This window comes from Aptenodytes patagonicus, chromosome Z, assembly GCF_965638725.1.
Source record: "Aptenodytes patagonicus chromosome Z, bAptPat1.pri.cur, whole genome shotgun sequence".
NCBI classification, from domain to species: Eukaryota; Metazoa; Chordata; class Aves; order Sphenisciformes; family Spheniscidae; genus Aptenodytes; species Aptenodytes patagonicus.
The window spans coordinates 12,170,603-12,180,788 of record NC_134982.1 but is presented as its reverse complement, the minus strand read 5'-3'; the positions used below and the strand labels follow the sequence as shown (position 1 = coordinate 12,180,788).

Below are 10,186 nucleotides of genomic sequence, written 5' to 3'. Positions count from 1 at the left end.
CGTCTCCCATTTTGTGAGGTGCAGTTGGACCTGGCCCTCTTGGAAAATCCCCATCCTGCAGCCTTTGGGATCTGCTTATCTCGGCTGCTGCTGCTGCCCCGGTGCAGCCTCCAGCAGCCACTGCCTCTCCCGCGCTGTGGGATGCCGGTGCCCGGTGCAGCCGGGAGGTTGAGGGGCAGCCCGAAGGCTCTCCTTAGTGAGGAGCACGCTGCTGGAAGATAGGGCAATCGGCCACTCTCTTCTCCAGCTCTTTTTTTAGCTTGGGATGAGCTGCATGTGCAAGTAAAGACATGTTTTGACAGTCCTTCATATGAGCTGTCTGACCATCATTGTGGTACCTGCAACTGGCCCCTAGGACCAAAGCATCTCCTTCACATGGGTTCTCGTTGGTGTGACCTGCATGCCTGATGGAGCTGCTCTGGATGGCTATTGGGCAGAGAGGGGAGGAGCGAGCTTAGTAGCATGTGGCTACTGCTGGTTGAGAAAGGGGAATGTGCAGGGTTGGGATATGGGAGGGTTGGTTTGTGCTCCTGCTACCTCCTGGGTTGCCCTGCTCCCCACTCCCTATCCCCATATCCAGTCAGAGCCTGGGCTGTCAGCATCGTGACTCTGCCTGGTGTGTCTGGACAACCAATAAAGGCTCGTGGTTTGGAGGGGGCCTCCTGCCCCCCCCCAGCTCCTGTCTGTTCCCCTCATTGCCCTTGTGGGGTCGTGTTCCCTGTGGGGTGCTGAGCTAACTGCACCTTGTTGAGGGGAGGCCATGAGCAGGCCTGCTGTGGCCTGGAGCTGTGGCTGACAGCCTCCCCAAACCTCCGTGGCTGTGCTGGGCAGCTCTGACGTGCATTTGGATGGGGTGTGTGTTGGGAACCAGTGAGTGGTGGTGCTCCCCTCAATACGTCCTGGGCAGGAGCGTGTCTTGTGCATGTGCTGCGGGCAAAGCTGAGGGACAAGCATGGTCTTTGCTCCTCTGCAGCCCCTGTGTCTGATCACCCAGCCCTCTGGGATCTGAGACATCTCAGATGGGCCCATGGGAGGTTCTGGAGGAAGAGAAAAGCAGGAGCTGCTGAGAAGCAAGGCGGGGGGTTTAGTAGCTCTGAGGGTTTCCTCAGGCACTCAGCTGGCACTAGAGAGCAGGGTGGTCTGCACACCTGGGGACAGAGGAGAGTGTTGCCAGGCTGAGGGGGAGGATGAGGAGGCAGCTGGGGATGGAGGAGCAGGGAAGGATGAGAGAGGGTGTGGGCTGAGTTTGTCTTTCAGAAGGGCCAAGGACTGTTTCAGGCCTTGAGGTACTCCTTGCAGGTCACGTCCCCATTCCTATCCCTGCTCCTTGCTAGCTCTTTATGTGATTTCTCAAAGGTCCTCCATCTCCTGTGATCATTGAGGGGAAGTGCAGTGACTCATCACAACTCTAAAACCCATGCAGTGACATTGGGAAGCACATGGATATTGCCTCAGAAATAGGAGCAGTGCTTCTTGAATGCACTCTGGTAACTAGGAGGGTTTTGGGGGGAAACTCTGGGATCCTGGGGACAGGGGTTCTTCTGTTGAGTACCAGAGCTTGGATGCCCCTGGGGAAAAAAGGCAGCAAAAGGCAGCAGCACTGACAGTGATGGGAGGTTCCCTCCCCAAAGAGGAAGCCTCCTGTATCTCATGAGATTTCCCCACATCTGTTTCCTTCCTGTGGTTGCAAGTCTTGCAGTCAGTTACAGATGCCTGGGCTCAGAGGCAGCAAGCGGGTCTGAGATTTCAGTCCTGCCTGGGGACTTCATGTTAGCATGGCCCTGCAGTTGCAGGCTCTGAGCTTTCTCCTGGTGTTTGTATCCCTGCTGGCAGCGCAGGGCCAGGAAGAACCCGATCCCAAGGTCCAAGGAGAGTCCTGGGAAACAGGTAAGAAATGGTTCCTCCTCTCCCCTCAAGAGAAGATTTTGCTGCTCCTCCCCCTGCAAGCTTGATACGCAAATTTACAGCATGCAGCCATGGCGGACCCCTGAGGGCTGTGTCAGCTGGGGCACTTGCTGTCTCATGGAGACCCTGGGGGGCAGGAGCTACTGTGGGGGTGCACTGGGGGTGCTGTGGGAAGGACAGGATTGGGCTGGATGGTTGGGGATGGGTCATGCCCTGCACTGAGCCAGTTTGCCAATCGTTCCCTGGAGGCTGCAGGCATGAATCAGGCATGAATTCATGCACCATGGATCAGGGGAAGGGTCTTCATGGGGCAGGGCTACCACTTTTTGTACACATCCTGTCCCCAGGTGTGCCCGAGGGACACCGTGCCTGCTGAGAGCAGAGCAAAAGGGAACTTGCTGCCGCATTGCCAGCTGGATGGGCCTGGGCGTGGGGAGCGGCTGGGTGCCTGTGCGTGGGGTAGGTGGTGGCTGTGTGTCAGTGGGACACAGCTGCTGGCTGCGGTGCTCAGCTGGGCATCTCTTGCCTTCTGTAATCAGGGCTGTTTGAGAGCAAAGCCTGACCGTAAGTGGCTTGTTCACCAGCGTGTCTGTACTTCGTGGCTGTTCAGAAGATGATCTGAACCTTGTGAGATCCCTTCTCTGCCCCTTTGGCAGAAGAAAGTTTGTATTTTAAGCACTTTGAGGCCTCCCAGAGCCCCTTGCAGAGGCTGGAACAGGGAAGTGCTCCTTCCCAGGTGCCAGCATCCCTGCCTGTGGGAATCATTGCCAGAAAGCCTCCCCCCGCAGCACTCAGCAAACTGCTGGGACAGGCTGTGCCTACTCAGCCCAGAGGATGGTGAATGTGGTGAGGAGGGGATGTGGAGGAGGGAGCAGGGCTTGTGGCAGGGAAAAGGGGCAGGGGCTGTGGTAAAGCGGGGGACGTGAATGGAGATGGCATTGCTCATCCCCATGTCCTACTGCACGGTGGTGTGGGGAAGGAGAGTTGCAGAGGGACTGACTGAACCAGCACAGGGACGCCAGAAGTGTAACAGGGGCATCTCTGATCCATGTGGGAGGGATAAGCCATGCCTGGAGAGACATGCACCCCAGCAGGGCTGGTGGTGCCATGGCCCATCAAGGGCAGCCTGAGCTGGGGGGGGTGACATGTTTGAAGGAGTGGCTGGAGGGGGGCTCCTAGTGCAGGGGTGATTGTCCTGGGAAACTCCCTGCTGTGGGCTGTGGAGGTGGGAATATAGTGTCCCTGGACACAAGGGTGGATGGGGGAGGTTCATGGATGAGTGATCACTCACGCTTTGGGTACACAAGGCAAGCCCCCTCCCAACAAGCCTTGCCTGTGGGTCACATCCTGGCAGATGGACATGTCACCTTCCCTCTCCCTCCAGGGGCTGGAGGGATTGCTGGGATTTCTCTCCCACCACCCACCCCTGCCCCACCTCATCACCTCAAACCCCAACTAACAGCCACGTTCAACTCTGCCAGAAACGTGCCAAAGGCCCCGGTGGGACTCAAGACTCCGGCTGGCACCAGACCAGGAGAATTACAAGAAGAATGAAGAAGTGATGCTGAGTTGCCCTGAGGGTTTCCAGCCGTCCTTCACCAAAATCAAATGTTCGAGTGAAGTCCAGTCCATCAGTCATGGGAAACCTGTATACAGAGAAGTTTGGCGTGGAAGGGACAGCAGAGGTGGCTGGATCCGCATTCGGTCCAACATGGAGTGCATCGGTAAGGGAGGCATCAGGATCTGTCCTGGCTGCCCCGCTTTGCCCTTCCTGAGCAGGGGAAGGCAGGCTGTGCCTGCACAGGAGGTTTGGGGCTCTCTGCCTGCCTGGGGAAATGGTAGGTGCTGCTGAAGGCATTATCAAGACAATCCCTGAGTCTGTCCTGAGTTCAGCCTGCGGTTCACCAGTGGATGGGAGGTTCTTGTTGAAGGTGCAGTTGATAAGGGTCTCCCTGAGGGCTTCTGACAACAGCATGTACACAAAGGAGAGGAGCATGGGAGAGCTATGTGTGGTGGAGTTTGTGGTCTGCATGGCATCACGGCTGGGGCAGGGGCAGGTTGCCTGTGTCCCCTCAGACTGCGCAGCTGTGAGTATCACAGCTTGTTCCCCGTAGGCTGGTCACCTCCAGGCTCTGTATCATGGTGGGCACAGGCTTGGTGCCATCTTCTCACAGCTTGGGGCACTGAGGTCCCCTCCAAGGGAGAACAGGGCAATAGTTGGCTGATTTGGGAACCTGGTGAGAGGTCCCTGAAGTTTTGAAAACAATAGTCGTCTGCTGCTCCCCAGCTCACTGAGCACCCTGAGACCTGGGCCACAGCAAGAGGTTTCAGGGCTGGTTCCCTGCAGGCAGCTCTGAGCACAAGTAGTGTGGGGAGGTCTGTGGGAGGAGAAGGGGATTCTTCTCCTGTGACAACCCCACCCTGCAGACAGTTCCATGCATGGTCCAAGCTTTCAGGGTGTCCCGCCTGGTCCCCTTGGTTGCTTTGTTGACTTCCTGGGGCAGGTTCCTAAGGCATGAAATAGCCCTGGCTTCTTAGACGATGCCACAAGGCACCAGGGTCAAATCCTGGTCCATCAGTCACTGTGCAAGCTTTGTGCATAGTATGAGCCCCTCGTGGGTGCCCCAGTCCCTTGAGCTCCAGGTCCTCCTGGCCTTTCCTGGAAGGTCTGGGGGAAGCAGCACAGGGCCCTTCTTGCCCTCATCCCCTTGCCGGTACATGGTGTAGGAGGACTACTCCCTGTGGTGTCCTAGAGCTCCATCTCTCACTATACTGCCAGGGAAAATGAACCTTTCTCCCAGGGTCTATGCAGAGCAGGAACGGGCTGGGTTTTTCTAAGAGCTGCATCTGTTGGACTGTAGAGATGCTGGGACTGACAGATACCACAGTTTTGACTTGGTGGAGAAAGTTGCCTTGAGCATTAGTAGTCCACACATTCACCCATATCCATTCCTGTCCAGACTCCTCGTGCTCCCCTACCAGAGAGCTGGAGTGACCAGTTTCAGCCTCTTGCTTTCCCTCCCACACAGCTGGGTGGGGAGCAGAGCTGTCTGACCGCAGCACCTTTGCAAGGCTGGGAGGGGAAGGGAAGGAAGTGACCTTCTTGCAATGTTTCCTTCGCAGAGGTCCTCCAGGTTGTCCCCGGGACCTTGGAGATTTCCAGCACCAGCATCAAACTGAACTGGACCTGCAGGCTCCCTGACGCCTGCCAACGCATGCGGGCCACGTGCCGTCTGGCAGGGCCTTCCTTCCCTCCCTGTGAGGCTGAAGAGGTGAAAGGAGAGGAGATGCTACATGGCCAGGATGGAACATTCACCTGTCCCCCTCTGCAGCCCTTCACTGACTACAGTGTCACCATCTCCCTGCCGCCCAGCACGATCCTTTTCACATGGTTGGTCAGGACAGAGGAAACAGGTATGTGCGCACAAGTATAGGAGAGAAGGGACAGTCCTGGGCTGTGTCACAGGTAGGGGAGGTGGACAAATGTCCCCTTCGACCAGCTCAACCTGATCATCCACTCCCTGCAGTGATGGTCCTGGGTTTGGTACTGCTTGGAGCCTGTGAGGCTCAATGGAAGGGGCTGTGCAGGGCCCTGGAGCACAGCACGTCCCCTCTTCACTCTTCCCTCCTCACCACACCGTTGCTGCTGCTGCAGCACATGCAGCCTTTGTAAGGGACAAACCCTGCTTGGGGGGTCCCTTTGCAGCGTGTCCCCTGGGCCAGAAGCTGCCTGCACCCTGCTCTGGGATCAGCCCCTCCTCGCCGGCCCCCTGCGTGACCCCGTCCTCCTGTGCTTCCAGTGCCGGACAAACCAGAGAAGCTGTGGCTGGATCCCAGCACGGGGTCCCTCCGGTGGAAGGCGCTGCCCTCCTGCAAAGGGGAGATCATCGGATACCAGGTACCAGGGGACCACGGACTCCCCGTGATCCCCCTCACCTTGCCAGGTGCCTCCCTGCCTGGAGCTCTGTGCAGGCAGGCGAGGAGAGTGGGGAAGGGAAAGCTGTGATGACCTGCAGTTCCCAGACAGTCCAGGTGAATATCTGGCTGTGATGAGCATGAGCATTTTCTGTCTCACCCTTGACATTCCTCATGCTGTGTAGTTGCCCAGAGAGGTGGTGGAGGCTACCTCTCCTCTGGGCTTACTCCTCAGGTATGCTCAGCTTGGGGTTTGGCAGACTTTGCGGCTCAGTGTGCAGCACTTGGTGACGTGTCTGCTATGGTGGCCTCCCAGGATTTCCTGTGCCTCTTGCGTGCTTGTTTCTGGTTCCTGCCACAGGGAAGCCTGTGGTTTGAGTCGTTCTCTGAAAAACCCTCTTCTTCTGGGATAGTTGCACCTTTCCTTTGAGTTTTCCTCTGTGCGTGGCTAGAAGCATCTCCTCTGTCTGTGGGTTTGGGGCTCTTCCCACAGTGCAGCCCTGCTTTCTAGCACTGAGGGGGAGTGAGACCCTTACCAGTGTGCCCTAAGCCCTCTCTAAGGACAGACCTCTCTGTGGGGTGACAGGGACCCAGACATGCTGGTTCTTCGTGCCCCTCTTAGCTCTTTCCTGGAGAAACTGGCAAACAGGGCCCTGATGGCATTGCTTGTGGGTCTGTTCCAGCTGGTTCCCTCCTCCCAGACACCTCTGTTTGTGAGAAGAGCCCTTTTTTCTGGTTTCAGTTAGCTCCTTTTTTGCATATTCCCAAGAGGCCATTTCCATAAAGACCCTGACAGCAGCGAGGATGGCCCGGGATCACAGGAGAAATTCAGATTGGCAAATGGGCAGCCTCCATCTGTATCCCTTGTGGGAGCTCTGTCGTCCCCTTTCCATGTAGACAAAGCCTTCAGAGTCCAACCTTGCACAGGAGGAAAGAGAAGTTCAGGGCTCCTCTTGTAGGGGACGTCACCACAGTGCCTGAGGTGTTGCAATACCATACCAGTGACCTGGCCTTGGGCTCATTACACCTCTTATATACACCTCTTCAAAGGAACGGCCTCCCTCTTGCCCTCAGCTCTTCACAGAGGCTTGGTCCTTTGCTCACAGAGGCAGCCGCTCTGACGTCTTGAGTGTTGGCTCCAAATTTCTCCCCTCCTCCTCTTGTCTGCTTTGAGGTCCACGCATGGGGCCAAGGCTCCTGCTGGTTCCTCTCCGGGAGCCTTGCACAGCTGGGGCAGTCACAGGGAAGGGGAGGCTTGTAGGGATGCTTTGCTCTGTCTCGTTGTGCCGTGGGCAGGTTCCCAGAGGGCAGGTCGGAGCTGCTGCCCTCCAGCTCTGTCTCCTGTCCCCAGCTGAACATCACGACGAGGAGCGCACAGGATGGCAGCTTCCTGGAGATGGAGCGGCTGCAGCTGAACAGCTCCGTCACTGAGTACCCGCTGCCTGAGCACAGCCCTGGCAGCAGCTACGTGGTGACGATGCAGGGACTCACGGCTGCCGGAGCTGGGGCTGCGTCGCTGTGGGAGTTTCAGACCAACAGCTGGGGTAAGGCTTGTTGTGCCCTGGTCCCTCCGGGGTGGCCATGGCATGCGCCCCGACTGAGGCAGCTCTCTGTCCCCAGCCCTGTGGCCTCCTAGACGGCGTGGAGGTGCCTGGGCACAGAGGAGCTGTGCTCTGCAGCCTGCACTGCCCAGGGCTGCCCCTGCTCCCCGCACAGCCCCTGCCGTGCTGCCCGCTGCTGCTCATCCCCCGGGTCTTCCCCTCCAGACACCCCGCGCCCTCTTGACATCAGCTGCCGCAGCGTCCGTGACATCTCCCCATCCCAAGGGACGGCCGTGCTTCCCCTCCGCCCCATCGCCCCTCACCCCGAGGTGGTGAGGTGAGTGCAGCCCCCGGCAGCTCTGCTCTCCGCAGCCCCAAGATGGGTTTCCCCACCGGCAGCATTTGCCCGCAGCCGCCTCCGTCCCTCTCTCCCTGTCCCCGTCTGCCCCGGCCCTCTCACCGCCCTGTCTTGCAGGGAGCACCAGCTCATCGTGGCCGCGATGCACAATGGCACGGCAGTGGAAGGCGCCTGCTTGGGGGAGCCGCAGCCCTTCAACGCCAGCCGGCAGCCCAGCACCTACGTGGCCGCCGTGCTCAACCTCACCGCCCCCATGGACTTTGTGCTGGGCAGCGGGACCCGCGGGCAGGGTTACCACAACGCTGCCCTCCGGCCGGGCTCAGACTACATGGTCCTTCTCCGTCTCATCCACCGCTCGCAGCAGGTACCCATCGCAGGGGGCTCCTGCTCCCCGGGGACGCTGCCAGCTGGGGCCAGGCCCCTCGGTGGGGTTTGGGCCGGCCACCAACAGTGAGCGGCAGTGCTGCACGGGCTTTGCTCCCGGTCCCTGCGCCGAGAGCCTGGGCGTCTTGACAGGACAGCGTCCCCGAGGTCCTCAGCCACAGCTGGGGCATTCGGTGGCTGTGGGTGGGAGGCCTTTGCCCCCAGGGCGGGCAGTGGGGCAGGAGTGGCCTGATCTCTCCCTCCCGTCTCCTCCAACAGGCAGAGAAGTTCACCTGCGTGTGCTACAGCTTCTCTGTTGGTAAGTGGGCTCCTCGCTCCCTGTTTCTGAGGGTCTCTCCCACATCCTCCCTTTTCCCAGCCTGGCTGCTTCCCGTGGTGAGGAGCTGGCTGAGCGTAGGAGCTGCTGGGTCTCATGGGGGGTAGAGGAAACCTTTCGTTTCCCATACATGGGGTGATCCTCCATCCCAGAAGAAACCCAAGCCAAGACACACATCTACACACTTGCACACACTCTTTGCCATTGTTTGGGCCATTGCCAGCATGTGGTCCAGGCTGTGGCACCCACTCCTGGCTGTGTGTTAGTTGCAGGGCAGCCTCCGGTCCCGTGGGGCGGGACTGTGATTGGCGTGGTTGTGCTTTTGGCACTCCTCCTCCTGTCTGCAGGGATCCTGTGGTTCGTGCTTTCCAGGTGAGTAGGAAGGGGACAGGTTCAGCAGGGCCATGGGCAACGTCAGTCTCTTACTCAGGACTCCCCTTTGCCTTTCCAGGAAAAGGAAATCTTTGCCCAGCAAAGCTAAGGATGATAATTAAAAAGGTAGGAAAATGCAATTTTCTGGACCACCATCACAGAAAGGGCTGTAGGGCTGGGTGGCAGCTGGAAGGAGAGCAGAGATCTCCCAGGAGAGCCTGACCCTCAGGAGAAACCTCTGCTCGTCCTTTTCACTGACACGCCTCCCCATTTGCCCCAGCCCTGTGGTGCCGGGGACGGTTGGCTCTGCCCGCTAAGCCCCACGTGGCAGCAGAGCGTGGCTCCAGGCAGTGCTCTCAGCCTGGAGCAGGGGCAGGGGCGAGCAAAGAAGGGCATCCCAAAGGGTGGCTCATGGCTCATGGCTTTGAGAGACCCATGGCCATGTCACCCCCGCCAGGGGAGGGGTCTCAGAAGGGTCAGGCTGAGGGACTGCTGCACTTGCCTGGGCACCGGTGGGCACCTCCAGGGACCTGTGGTTGGGCACAGCTGGGACAAAGGGGTCAGACTGTGGCAGGCACTGCCCTGTGCTCCAGCCTGTCTCAGACACTCATGTGTGCAGGCAGCTGTGGTGGCATGAGCTCCCCACGCAGCCGAGGGCACGCAGCAGCCTCTGCCCTGGGTGCTGTTGGTCTCCACAGGTAAAGGTGGCCAGGCTGGAGATAAGTCACTCCAGCCCCTGCCCAGGACCACAGGAGACATTCAGAGCAGTGAAGGAGCGGAGAAGATGGGGAGGATGACCCCAGCTCAGCGCTGAAGGCTGCTGGGCCCCCTGGCTCTCCTGTGACTGTGACCAGCACTGGGGGTCCCATCCAATTCAGCAGAGCAAGAGGAAAACAGGAGGCCAATGAGGGTTGTGAGCTTTTTCTTTCCTCTCCCCCTTCACCTCCAAGCTTTTGCTTACTGCTGTTTTAAGGCCTTTGAATGCAACCTTCTGTAGTTCCTTTTTTTGGATTTGCTTTCATTTGTGCTTTCCTGGAAGCAGGAACTGTTTGCCAGATTTCCCAGTCCCTGACTCACACGGGCTCAGGCTGAGGGATGGTCCATGCTCCTGCCATGTTCTGGGTTCCCAACCCCTCTCCCCACCTCCCCGTCTGCTGATACTCAGCCAAACCCAGGGCTCTGCTGGAGCTTGGCCTGACTGGGCTGCCTTTGTGACTCTGCCTGCTCTGTCTGGACAACCAATAAAGGCTTGTGGTTTGGAAAGGGCTGCCTGCCCCACTACAGCTCCTGCCTAGTCCCCTCATTGCTCTTGTGGGGTCACATCCCCCTGCAAGGAGCTAACTGCACCTGTTGGGGGGAGGCCATGAGCAGGGCTGCTGTGACCCCGTGTCCCCG

At 58.8% G+C, this 10,186-nt stretch overlaps 1 protein-coding gene across 1 annotated transcript; it reads left to right on the top strand.

Moving 5' to 3' along the window:
- The first annotated feature begins 1,767 nt into the window (after nt 1-1,767).
- On the top strand, nt 1,768-10,067 carry LOC143172682 (uncharacterized). The gene is made up of 11 exons (XM_076362355.1): nt 1,768-1,887; nt 3,387-3,629; nt 5,029-5,319; nt 5,706-5,803; nt 7,172-7,364; nt 7,587-7,698; nt 7,837-8,083; nt 8,362-8,401; nt 8,686-8,791; nt 8,871-8,917; nt 9,490-10,067. The coding sequence occupies exons 1-10, from the start codon at nt 1,776-1,778 to the stop codon at nt 8,911-8,913; spliced, it is 1,485 nt and encodes a 494-aa protein (XP_076218470.1). The 5' UTR covers nt 1,768-1,775; the 3' UTR covers nt 8,914-8,917; nt 9,490-10,067.
- The last annotated feature ends 119 nt before the right edge of the window (nt 10,068-10,186 follow it).

What these genes read in the sequence shown, in the direction of transcription:
- LOC143172682 (XM_076362355.1), top strand. Translation starts at nt 1,776, where the DNA reads ATGGCCCTGCAGTTGCAGGCTCTGAGCTTTCTCCTGGTGTTTGTATCC. An exon ending in GGTCAGGACAGAGGAAACAG is followed by an intron (nt 5,320 to 5,705) that starts GTATGTGCGCAC and finishes CTGTGCTTCCAG; the next exon opens with TGCCGGACAAACCAGAGAAG. An exon ending in CTGTGGTTCGTGCTTTCCAG is followed by an intron (nt 8,792 to 8,870) that starts GTGAGTAGGAAG and finishes TTGCCTTTCCAG; the next exon opens with GAAAAGGAAATCTTTGCCCA.